Source organism: Phocoena sinus, chromosome 8, assembly GCF_008692025.1.
Source record: "Phocoena sinus isolate mPhoSin1 chromosome 8, mPhoSin1.pri, whole genome shotgun sequence".
NCBI classification, from domain to species: domain Eukaryota; kingdom Metazoa; phylum Chordata; class Mammalia; order Artiodactyla; family Phocoenidae; genus Phocoena; species Phocoena sinus.
This window is the reverse complement of record NC_045770.1, coordinates 49429290-49442507: the sequence shown is the minus strand read 5'-3', so window position 1 is coordinate 49442507 and position 13218 is coordinate 49429290. Positions and strand designations below refer to the sequence as shown.

Here is a 13218-nt window from a genome sequence, read left to right as displayed (position 1 = left end):
GGGCACTAAGCCCATCCCATAAATCAAGTTATCTGTTATTTCCCTTTTGTTATAGCCAATCTTTAGCAAAGTTTGCCTAAGTATTCCAGCTTTGTCCCAGCTGTGCCAAGGGGGATTAGGGACAAGGTCTGGACTTGACAATTGGCTGTAACATTGGAAGGGGGAAAGGATCAGTTTCATGATTGCAGTAGTGCCTCTTGAGATGTCCCTAAGGGAAAGGTGAGTCACAGAGGACCACGACTGGGGTTATGAGACCCAGCGGTCCTGGGGCATAGAAGACATTGTACCCCGACAACTTCAGAGACTCTGGGTCTGGTTTGTGCCTAGAAAGCTGGTGGCCCCTCTAAAATGTTCCTTATCTTTGTGCCCCACTGAGGCTTTTAAATTCTGTCGCCGGATGTTTAGTCTCGGAGTATCTACAAAACGTCCACGGTTGCATAGCTAGGCCCTCTTAGGTTCAAAGATGTGCAGTCTTTTCTAACTTTTGAGACTTCCAGAATGATCGTGTTTTAAAAATAGTTACAAAGAAACGAAATAGGACCCAAAGAAAAGTCAAAAGCTCTTCTAGCTTTTTTCCCCCCTGAATAAACACACCCATTATTGAGAGACTCGGGCTTTTTGTGCAGTGTTACCACTAATATTAAACCTGATGAGACTGTGCAAATGTTAAAAATTGAGTAATTGTTGTAACGTGAGGCCTGCATTGGGCTTGCAGCCTCAGTCAATGTCTTCTGCTGCCTCTGATCTGCTCGGCTCACTGCCGCCAAGGACCATGGACAGAGGCGGGGCACCTGGTGGAGACTCCTGCCGGCGCACTGTGCTGGCCAGGGCGGTATGACCAACAAGTCTGGCTTCCCCAGTGGCTAATCCAATTGTGTGATAGTTTATCATGAAGCAAAATGTACTTCAAAGTGATCACTTCAATGGTGAAATTTCAACCCTTCCAGGGGAGGAATTTGTTTGGGCCCCCCAGCTGTCAGACCTGTGCTGTCCAAATGTCTACATGCCAAGGAATATGTTTAACCTGCAGGGAAGAATCATCTGGCAGATTCAGGTTCTCAAGCCTGACATTTTTGGTATGCTCAGCTCTTTGGAACTGGTATGTGTTTTGGCCCCACTACATATGGAAAACTGACACCTTCTTTCCCATTTATGCCTTTCTTGGCATCATTAGTATCAGACAAGAAAAAACGATTTCTCTCTATTCTTAGGACCTTCTGGAATCTCACAATTTTGAAACTGGAGAATTGATTTTTTTTTCAGGTAGATGTGAGGGTCTTTAAAAAAACCTATCATTTGGGCTTCCCTGGTGGTGCAGTGGTTAAGAATCTGCCTGCCAATGCAGGGGACATGGGTTCGATCCCTGGTCCGGGAAGATCCCACATGCCGTGGAGCAACTAAGCCCGTGCGCCACAACTACTGAGCCTGGGCTCTAGAGCCCACGAACCACAGCTACTGAGACCGCGTGCCACAACTACTGAGCCCGCACGCCTAGAGCCTGTGCTCCACAACAACGGAAGCCACCGCAATGAGAAGCCCGAGCACCGCAATGAAGAATAGCCCTCGCTCGCTACAACTAGAGAAAGCCCGCGCGCAGCAACGAAGACCCAACGGAGCCAAAAATAAATAAAAAAAATAAACTCCCCCCCCCCCAACCAAAACCTATCATTTAATACCTTGTTCACCCATGGCAAAATCCTGATTAAAAGCAGGCAAGATGGCAATCAAATATTTAAAAATATTCAAAAGCAGCACTTTCAGCTGCTCTAGGCAGTGCCAATATTTCTCAGAGCAAATCTACTCTAACTACACTTCAGCTCTAAAATCAGACAAGTCTGATAAAAATAGAAATGAATGATTCTATTCTTCGTGAAATAAGACAAATTATGCTTTGGGAGAAAATAATTTGCTATAAAGTATAAAATGTTTTAATCTTTATATCTTATAATAAAACCATGACATGTTTATAAACACTCTATCAAGCATTTTTACAAGGGGGCCACCGCTGACAGCTGGAAACGCAATAAATATGCAAAGACACACTGAGTATGAAATATACATCTTGATTTTATAATCGTGTGTGCTTTATTTTTTACACAAATGGAATGGAAGTGTCGAATATTTACACTTAACAGGAGTGTAAGCTGTGCAGTGTCTCTGTAAACTCCAGCCCAGGCAAGGAGTATGTTTCCCTCCCTCCCATCCGGCACTACAGCTCAATGGAGAAGCATCCTGTCAGAGAGAAGCACAAAACTGTCATATCGAAAGGATCTCACGCATACAGCCTGGTGCACTCAGAAGTTAAGACACATTTAGGAAACACAGATTCAAAAAGGAGAGAAGAAAAGTTTGCCATCTCATTGGGAGTCAACCTTGTCATTTGGTTGTCTGTCCTCCTGAGTTGCTAGGGAGCTTCTGTAGTCTATCTTTTAGATGATCTTTGTCTAAATCATTCACCTTAGTTTATCCTCAGCTGCTACAAGAAACTGCACAGCTGTACAAGAAATGATTTCCGAAGCACAGTTTTCAGTGAGGAAGGATATTTACAGACTAAAGTGTGTGTGTGGGTTTCCATCCACATTCATTTGTACCCAATGTAGTATGTGTATACATGATAGACATACCACATATACCATACGTACAGAGAAGTAAAATGTATATCCACAGAATTCTGTAGGGAGTCCTCTTTCAAATAAGTTGTCATGGGAGGTACTCCACATACTCTAAGGGAAATGTCCCCTTTTGTCCTCTTTAGGAGTGACAGATTACTATGATAAACTTAGGAAGTAGCCTGAGTCTTTGACTTAAATATTTTTGTAGGAATTTAGGCAGGACCAAGACAGGAAAAAAGAGATGTAATTTCACCAGCAAGTCCATTCAATCTCACCAGAGCAATCACCAGCTGAAAAGCAGAGGGAGCTTCACATGAAAATAGGAAAAAGAAAGCTTATGAATGGAGAAAAAGTCTCTCTCCAAACCAAGGTGATGGCATGGCTTCCATAAGAAGGAAGAGGTTTGGTGTCAGAATAATTGTTGGGGCCAGAGTCTGCCTTTATTGAAAGGAAGTGTCCTCAGAGCCATGGGATGGTGCTGGGAGCAGGCTCACTTTGGACCAGGCTTCAGGCAGAGGCACCCAGGTGCCGGCAGGGCCCAGAGCACATGCATCATCACTGCCAGGGCAGCGGTGCAGGCTGGCTCAGTGAGGTGTGATGGAGCTGGCTCCAGTGCAGGACCTCATTCAGGCTCAGCTTTGCCTTCTGGGCTGCCTGGGTGAGGCGGTGACCCAAAGAATTTGTGTCATTAGTCCAGTGTATGGACTTGCTGTCTGAATCAGCCATGAGCCCTTTTAGGACGGAAATACTAAGGAGTGGGTTATGGGAGAGGAGATGATCAGAGATGTGAGAAGAGAAAGGACAGGAAAGGTGGAGAAAGAGGAAGAGGAAGGGGAGAGACTGAGAGTAAAGGAGAGATAAACAAAGAGACTGGGGATCAAAGGGGAGGGAGAAAAGAAGGAATGCGGGAGAAAGCCAACAACTCAGAGAAGACGGGAAGGAAGGATAAAAGGAGAGGTACACAGAAGAGAGCTGGAATGAGACAGAACTAGGAGGGGAAGAGCAGAGGGGAAGAATGAGGAGAAAAAAGAGGCAAGAGCCATAGGAGTGGGGAGCTTTTCCCTGGCTCGGAGTCCTGAAGGGCCGGCAGTAGGATCTAAGACAGCTCACAGGCACCTGAGTGCAGGCTTCGTAAAGATGGGCGCGCTCAACAGAGCGAACCCAAAAGCTTGGAGCCGGGAGAAAAAGCCTGCAAAGAAGTGGCCAACAAATCCTGTGGGAGGAGAGCAGAAAAACAAATGCCCCTGCAATTAGCTGACAAATGGGATTTTGATTTTGGTAAAGCTGAGACCCCCGTGGTGCTACACATTGTACCAGAGCATGAAAAATAGCACCAGTGAGACGATCTGGCACTTTTCCGAAAGGGCCCAGCATGTGAAGGTGACGTTGCGCCCCCAGCAAGCCTTCAGATTGGAGAGAGCTCTCGACAAAGTTTGCAGTGTTAGCACCAGTCTGGCCCCAGGCTCCAAGTGCATTTGCACCAGTTGTAATCTGGGTAACTTTCATGCCATTTCCACACAAGTCGTCAGATTTGCTGCAAAACACACTGGTTCACTGGAGCCGTAGAGACCTCAACATTGGGAAGCGCAAGACAACACAACAAATGGAGGTGTAAATTCTACAGGAAAAGACCCTCTCTCACCGATTGGCTCGGTGATTCTTCAAGCAAATATATATGTATATATATATTTATATAAATCTACATAAAAAAATCAGTGCAAATGCCAATTCTAATCAGAAGCATCTACACTAGGAAAATAAATAATTATATTACTACAAAACCAAGGGTTGGTGGGTTCAATCTGATTGTACTCAGCCACAGCAATACTTAAGATTAAATGGAAAGCACATCACATGACCCGTGGAAACATCTATTCATTAATGACAGTCCTTTACATAAATGGTTGCATGCTTAGTTGAGAAACCAAAGAAGTCATCATGGTGGCCTAAAAGTCGAGCTGGGATCAGGAATGGCATTCTGGTGGCAGAAAACTTCTGGGAGTAAGACTGATGAAAGCAGGCCTTGACCTGAAACTGGCGAATTGCAGACATGGACACATTTTTGACATTTTGAGCGCTGCAAGGAAGTCTTGGGAAATTTCACTTTCATCAGAGGGAAAAATGCACTGCTAGCCCTTCCATTGGTAAAGGCAGCCTCAAGACTATCGGTAGATGCATGATTTTGCATTTTTGTGTTTGTTTTGGTGACTGCAGCCGGGCAGACAGTGGTAGTTTAGTGTAAGACGAATAATGCTTGCTTTTGGAAAGAGACCCTCATTCTGAGCTCTGATGTTTACTGTGAAGAAGCCCCATCACTGCTGATGGCTGTCTCTTGCTCTCCCATAGCAGCCTGCATGCTGGTTTGCTGCACAGTGTGGCAGAATCCCTGCCAGGTCTGATGTACCCCAGAGATAAGGCGATGGGGCTTAGTTTGGGCATGTATACAACCCAGAGTTGAGTAGTTATTGAGATCACTGAAAAGTCTCTCTCTAAACGCCCTGGGCACAAGCAATGCTGATGTCACCAATGGCTCTAAAGTGGGATATAGGCTTCGGGAGGTTTCTTTTTGTAAATCATCATTATTATAATTGTTAAAAAATAAACTTGGTCCAGGTGCATCCCCCAAGAAAGGCAGTTCAGTTGGTTGAGCTCAAAGTCATTAATGGTCTTTCCTGATGGTTCTATCTCTTTGTCCGGTACACAGAAAAAAACGTCTGTACCCCTCACGCCCCCGCAACCAGATGCTTCCCTTCTCTCTCTTCCTCAGAGAAATAGTGCATTTTGGGGTAGATCTCTCCATGGCTCTATACCTTCTCTGGCTATTACAAAACCCTCAGTTACTTGTGAAACAGACAAAAAAAAAGTCCTAATTATTCATGATGGCCAAAACACTAAATGATCCTTTAAGAACTGTATGTAAGTTAACTAGGAACAACATTATTCAACTATTTGCATGGCAGGCCCAGGTTGTTTAACAAGAGAAAAGCAAAAGCAAAAACTTCCCTTTACATCATTTGCATGAGTTTGTCTCTGAAAGCCATCAGCTTAAAAAAATGCATTAACCAAATGTCCTCCAAAAATATTCATGAGGGTAACTCATTAAGGGATGTGCTCCATGGGAGTGTGTCACTAATGTGGAAGGGAGATCATGGGAGGTAAGTGAGGGAGAAGTCTTTGTCAGGCTTCAGAAGGAACTCAGATGCTCTCAGTGGATCACTGGCAACAAAAGGGAGAGTGCAGCTTTCTGTTGTCGAATCGGGTCATCTGCAGGTAGCGCATACATTTAGTCTTTCAATGAATTAATCTTTACAAAATATTTCACAAAACTTCTTTAACCTATAGAAATTCATTTCTATACATTTAATATATTTTTATTATATAAATTACTCTCATCTTTAGTGCCTTCTTTAAGTTTATAAATGGCAAAATAGATGATAAACAATCATAAAGCTAACCCCAGGTGGAATCCCCTCCTCTCAGTGAGGTCAGTCCTCCACACACTCGCAAATTTTATGAAATGCTTGTCTTTGCAGATGCCAGGAAAAGAAACTACACGCTTATCCTTCCCTGATATTATGCCGTCTCCAAAGGGACTCCTTTCTTTTTTTCCCTTCGTTCTTTCTTTTGCTTATTAGGAAATCAAAGGAGGTGCATAGTTATAAAATTCGAAGTGTACCAATTACAGATGTGGGTAATGGGAAGGTTGGTGAAGTTCAAGTGCTGGCAACTTTTCTTTAAAGCAAAAAACACAGGGAGCTCAGCAGCTAAATCAGCTCTGGACATCTGCTGGGTGAGGAGGCTGCCCATCTCTTGGGCACAAAGCCCGTCAGAGGTTCGTCCCTACCCCTGGCACGCTGAGCAAAGCAAAGCCTTCCCACGTACTGCACTGTCTTTTCTGTCCCACCCTTTGGCCCCTCCTTCTCCTTCATGGCTTCACACAGTTTGTGTTGTACATTCATAAGAATTCACATTGACTGCAAAAACATAAATGCAACAGAAACATAAAAGCCTCCAAGTAGTGTATTATATATATTTTGTTCTTCTAAATGCTCTTCTGTCATTGTTGGAGGTGCAGTGGCTAATTTATAACTTCTCCTTTGAGGGAATCCAGATGAAAGGCCCAGATTGCTCTTCAATAACAAGCTTGCATTGGTTATAGATATCTTCTAAGGTGTCACCTTGGACAATAGCTAGAACAAAAGCAAACACACTGGAGTTAGGAATCACTCGCTGGCTGGTGAAGAACCACCATCAATCTCGCAGCAGAAGCTCAAAGAGTGACAAACTCATCAGGAAGCTTAATATTACTTTTTATTAGTAAGAAAAAGCAGAAATTCACTTAAGCAAAGTCACAACAATGATTTTTAAAAATCCTTACAAGGCACGTCCTAGATTGGTAATAAATGCACCATGGTCTTCCTACTTTCTACATGTCGCTCTGTAGTTCTGCATAATGAATCATTCATTTATTTAAATTTTATGGGTGTGTACTCTGGGCCAGGCACTGAGCTAGGCATTGATCAGTTTTCAGATTGAGAGCTCCCTGTTATCAAAGAAAGCCAGACTTATATTCTCCGTACTGTACTTATTTTGTAAGGGGCAGAAATTCAAATATTTTAGATACAGAGGAAATAATAAAGATTTTAGAAGAAACTTTAGTTAATCTCCTCAACCCCCAAAACCTTTAAAAGAAAACCCCATTCATTCTCCAAGTAATCTGGTAAATTGAGATTTTACCTTACAGGGCTGTTTGTAGTGAGAATACCTTATGGGCAACTACTTGTAAAAAACATAAAAATAGGAGGAAACAAACAAACTGGGTATTACCTAAAACACCAAGTCACTTACAGTAGATTTAAATACATTTTATTATCTCCTTTGAACAGCAGCTATCTTGTAGATAGATATCCCAAACACGTCAGTCCTATCTGTATGACACTAGGGCTTAAAAATAAACTGTTACTGAAACATGGTTTAGATCTGCAAAAACAATCCTCAGAATGTATTGATTATGATATTTTATCCCTGAATATAAACCACTGGTCAAAATGTACATTGTTTTGATTTAAAAGAACATCTTGGATGTTCTTTTAGATGAAACATAACTCATATCTTTGTTATTAACCAAAATTTTACTTAAGATTTACCCAATTCAGCATATTTGCAAACTGCTAAGCCCATGGCATTTTCATATTCTGAATGAGAGAAAAAAGAAAACACCAAACTTCATGCAAGGTAACTCAGGAGGAAAGTTCTTGTTTTTAAACCATCAGTGGTAAGGCAAATTCCATAAAGTCTGATGGCTCTTTGGATTTGATCAGTGTTTCATGAACGCATGTTAATGATAAAGAACCCAGGACGTGATACCCAGGACAAAATATCCCCCCAAATTCATGTTTCCAAGGAAATATTTAAAAAGAAAAAAAAAAAGTTTTGCATTGAGACTTGACATGGAATTAATTGAAATACAGAAAGTGTTTCAACATTTTCTTCAAGTGCTGCTAATGGGGAGACAGACCCATAGGTCCCTGAAGCAAAGGACAGAGGCCCTGGGCTTGCTTCCCAAGAGTAACTGCTTTGGACGGTACACATTTTGAGCCTTAAAAGTTTCTTTTTCAAATTTTCTGATGATCTCAGGGAGAGAAGCTGAATGAGGTATTAATGCTTAAAATCTCCTTAATAGCAGGAGGTAGCTCAGTGGCATCTACCACTCACGGTTTCGGGTAGGGCCAGTGGGAACCTGGAAGCTGAATCCAGAGAAGAAAGAAACCAGAGCTTTGCATCAAATGGAAGTACAAGGAAATAAGGGGTTTTTAGCAGGAAGGTCTTAGGGCCCAGGTACACCAGGCCCAGAGCCCTCTCTATACCAAATGTCAGACAATTTATCTCCTTTCTCACAGCACAAATGTAAATGAAGTTTTACCTGTAAAATATTCTCCAAATTCTTGTTCTAGCTTAATTGCACGGTCATAGGTTTTCTTGGCTTGTTCCTCTGTTAAACGCTTATTCATCTCCCTGGGAAAATGAGAGTTTGCTATTAGAACACAAAGGGAACATACCAAATCCTGAAAAACTACAATGCATGGTGAAAATGAGTCCTGCAGGAAGCCTAGTGTAATCTTAGCAGCAGCCTCCTATTCCTCTTTGCTGGAATATTTTCAGCCACTAAGACTCCCTCCCAGGGGGCTCACTCTCTCGGAGGCAGTCTCTTGGTCCCAACATGGGACTGAAGCAGGATCTGTTCCGTCATGATTTCCAGTCACTGGTTCTGTCCTCTGCAGCCCCGCAGAGTAGGACCAAACTTCCTTCCTCCATGTCAGGCCCTTGGGTCTTTAAGTCAAGTGCTGATGTGTCCCTCGAGGCTTCCGCTCTTCCAGCAAAAACTGTCCTGCTTCCTTCATCTATTCTCTCACTGGATATAATTTCCAAATCCTAACCTTCCTGGCCACCCTTCCTTAGACTTTGTTCTCATCTCTCTCAACCTCTTTTAAACATGGGATGTAGAATTGAACGCAATCTTCTAGGGTGGCCAGAGGGAGGAGAGGAGAGGAGACGGAGAGAAGGGAAGACACATCACAGCATTTCAGAGCTCATTATATCTAAGAGAACAAGACTTGACTGTTCTCAGGTCCTGACCTCGCAGAAAGCTTTGATCTCTCGACTCTCCCATCCTCCCCAAGGGCTGCTGTTCATCTTCAATGTGGGCAGGAGACATGTGGAGTGGAGAAAGAGACAGTGCCTCCAACGAATTATAGAAAATGTGACAGGCCCCTCAGGCGTGTGTATCTTTCAGGCCGAAAAAGCATTCTGTAGCTTGCGCGGCTCAACTTCTGCAAACAGTGAGGCATGCCTATAGCAACAAGAGCCCTGAACTTCCTCTGTTTTTATAATCAGTGGAATTTCAAGGAGCTGCTAAAGATGGCTTGAATTAAAGATACAGAGAGAATGGGACAATCAAAAGCGCTGGGACCAAAATATTTTCAAACAGACTCTAAGCAAGTCATATCAAATAGTGAGCCAGAGAGAGGAGCTTGGCAAGAAGGAATCTCCGATGCTTATTTTGCTTATTTTTGTTCGGATAGAAGAACAGGCTGTAAAGGAATTACGCTGGGCATTCTCTGTCCTTCTTTCTGTTAGTCTTGTCAACCACTGGTGTATCGTTAACTGTATGTTAGTGCTGCTTTATCAATCGTAAGATTATTTAAATCCAATCTAGTCTCAAGGACAAATTGAGGAGGGAGAAAAAGGGAGAATAACCTAATCTATTGATTCACAACCAGTGTCAGCTTTATCCTCTCATGTCCTCTAGGTGTTAATATTTTTTGCCAACCAAACTGTACTTATTAAGTAAGAATTATTTTATCTTCCCATTTTTCTTAATCAAAGACTGACAATCATTGCCTCTGATCATCGTAAGAATACCAGTGTGACTGCACTGATAAAAGTTCAGCTAAGAGCAAAGACAGTTTGGTTGGTCCATCGGGAGGCATCGCAGGTACAGGTAGAATTTTGAAGGCATTGCTGCCTTCGCATGTCACTTTAGGATGCCAGACATCTGGGTCATGAGTATGTAGTCTCAGGTTAATTCCTTTTTCAGAGCAAGTAACTGAGGTCAGAAGTAGTAAAGGGACTTGCCTAAGGTAAAAGAGTGAATTTGATGTATGAACTCAAAGTTTTTTTTTTTTTTTTAAACCAATTTTTAGTGAAATAGACTTTCCAGTATACCAAGACTTTCTTTCAAAAGAGGCCCTTATTTAGAAAAACACAAAACACAACCGAAGTCTGACACTAACACAATTCTGGACTTGATGTTGAAGGCTGCAATATACAGAAGTGGGAGTTTCCTGAAGTCTTGTTGTTGAAGTAAACCCATCTTCAGCTGAGGGATGGTATCTATAATTCTCTTCCTAAACAGCACTAGCCCTAGAAGCTTTGAGTGGCTGTCACTCTTGGGTGGCAGGAGATGCTGGGCTAAACCAAGGTATCTTCTCACAGAAAGAAAGTGTTTTGCACCAGATGTCAAGAAATCATGTAGTTCTGGTTCTTCTTTGACTTCCCTGGCCCATACTTGTCCGTCTTCTCTGAATTCCCTTTGCATTTATTGTAGCAATACTGAATCTAGGATTTTATCCTCTAATACATGAACTTGTTTTGTCTCCCTGCCCAATCTGCTAGTTCTTTGAGGGCAGAGACCATGGTTTGTTCACTAGCATGTGGCATGGAGCTGAGTCAACACTTAACCTACTGAATGAGTAAGTGAATGAAGAAATGAAACAATGAATGACTGGAGAGCTAGACAAACATAATTATGATACAGCTGAAGACAGAAGTAAACACAGGCCATCATGGGAGCAAGAAGGTAAAAGCAGATTGGGGTGGAAGTGTGGGGAGCCACAGGAAAGCTTCTTATCGCCATGGGATGGTGGTGGGGAATAGAAGTCACATGGCAGGTACAATGTAAAAAAACACCTCTTTCGTACACACCCTTGATTTTATGCTCCTCTGAAGAGTCAGATGCGTATGTGCTAATAAGTGCTGTGGTCTGATGTGGATGATGCACTTGGGAATAATGTGTGTGATGATGTATCAGTGCCTAATGTGACAGCTGCCATGCTTTTGTTCCAGGTGACCTAGCCTTCACCCCTCCCTGAGGAATGGGCAATTCATGCCAGCTTTGCTCCTCAAGTAAAACCCTCAGAAAAAGAGTGAGCTGGAAAGTAAGCATCTAGCATTTCCTAATAAGATCACGTTGGTTTGAATGTCACCGTTACGGCACTACGCATATGGCTGCAGCAAATGATGTCAGAGTCTCTATCTCATTGTGGAGTCCAGCCTTCAGCAGGTTTGATTTTCCTTGATGATACATGGCCGTGACAGGGCGCTAAGGCAAAACTAAACAAGGCATCTCACAGTTGTGGAAAGCAGTAGACCTTCTCCTACTGAGAACATCCCCCAGTGTTGCACTGAACCAAACGTGCAGCTGCGGTTTCTCCCTCAGGCCTCCCTTTCCCCGGAAGCCACTTATCCCATTGCATGTTTATGATGTGAAAACTTATTTTTCTATTTCTGAAACGGGCCTTGAAGATGCTATTCCCAGGAGGTGGGGGCCATATTTCTATTCTTCTTATTAATGTTAGCATTATATAATGTTAGCAGTACTAATAACATTTACGAGGCCCTTCTCAGATTATAAATCACTTTTACTTAAGGAAATGTGCGGTTGTTTAATTCACTTTGCTCAATGCCCAACACAGTAGCTTACAAGAGGAGGAATTTAATATGTACCATTAGGGATAATACTATCAACAACCATTATTTTATCTTCAACACATATTTTTCCACAGTGCTAGCTGTGGGCAAAGCTCTTTATGATATATAAAGAGGTATTAGTACCTAATTAGTACCTAATTTAGGTATTAATACCTAAATTCATGGGGCAGAAGGTACTAAGAGTGACCTCCTGACTTTAGTTTTTCATCCTGGTAAGAAGTTTGTCCATCTTTTATTTATGGGAGTCTATTCTGATTTTAAGATATAGCTCTGGCAATTTCCCTAGAGATCGACTATGTATTTAACTTAATTCTCTTAGACTGCAATTCCAGCTACTGTCGCTTCTTCCTTCTAGAGAAGGTACCGAATAATTGGTCGATATCCTCTACAAGTAACTGCTTTCTCCTCTGGGATGAATGATTTCACTGTCTTTGGTCTTTCCATAAACACTGTTTTCTAGTACTTTGTGGTTCACTTCTGAACCCTGCCAAATGCTCTAATGTCTTGAGGCCCAAATGGAGGCATATTTGGGCAAAGCTCTTACAATGGACACACTGGTGCCATCTCTTGTGGCCTCTTGGAAATGGCACTGTTTACATGGTTTGTAATGATAAAATAGTCTTATTTCTCTTACAATAAAGTAACTTGAAATCTTTTATAGTAATAATAGCTACCATTTAGTGAGTGCTTATTATATGCCAAAGACCATATGGAGAACTCTACATTCAAGACGCTGTTTAACCTTGACACTAGCTCTATGAGGTCTGCATCATCAATGTGCTTAGTTTAGAGGTGAGGAACTAAATCTTACAGATGTTAAGCAAATTGCCTGAGCTCACATAACTGAACAGTGGCAAAGGAAAGAACCAAACCTAGCCTGATTAATTTTCAAGTCCCTGCTCTTAGCCTTTTTGCTCAGCTACTTTTATGGCTACTGCAGCGTCACTTTTGTATGAGAGTGGTCTACAAAATAATGCCACCAATTTGTATCAAATTGGCACAAAAAATATTGTTACTTTACAGCCAGATCATGAATATCTGCCCATTTTGTTTACTGATTTTTGCAGGAAGATATTTTACACATTCGCTTAAAGATAAAAAGAACAAAAAAATCCAAGTCATGCATTTTCCCCTTGTTTATAAATGTACACAGGTCTGGAGCCTTTGGTTAAGCTTGTAGATGTTTTACTGAAAGGCCACTGAGAAAACGCCCTATTAAGGATAGCGGTCTACATAACATGAGGTTTTAATTAAGAAACATGAGAATTCTATGCTATAACAACGTGAAATGCCAACGCAAAGAGTCTAAAATATTGTTTGCTCCCTCTATGAAAAC

At 42.1% G+C, this 13218-nt stretch overlaps 1 protein-coding gene and 1 pseudogene across 12 annotated transcripts in view; both read right to left on the bottom strand.

Annotated features, from left to right (window-relative positions):
• Nucleotides 1–2062: 2062 nt before the first annotated feature.
• Nucleotides 2063–4174, bottom strand: LOC116758044 (annotated as a pseudogene). Its single transcript, XR_004351135.1, has one exon. The product of XR_004351135.1 is annotated as an uncharacterized LOC116758044 (transcript).
• A 2440-nt stretch (nt 4175–6614) lies between these two features.
• The window catches only part of DLG2 (discs large MAGUK scaffold protein 2), a 2048212-nt gene continuing 2041608 nt past the window's right edge, over nt 6615–13218 (bottom strand). For 10 of the 11 annotated variants that reach the window (XM_032641314.1, XM_032641323.1, XM_032641315.1 and 7 more), the window contains 2 exons: nt 8536–8627; nt 6615–6802 (listed from right to left, as the gene is read on the bottom strand). In XM_032641314.1, the coding sequence (XP_032497205.1) occupies nt 6696–6802; nt 8536–8627 (199 nt within the window). In that variant the 3' untranslated portion in view covers nt 6615–6695. Of the gene's footprint in view, nt 6803–8506; nt 8628–13218 lie in introns of those variants that run through there. The other variant, XM_032641320.1, reaches the window with a different exon arrangement.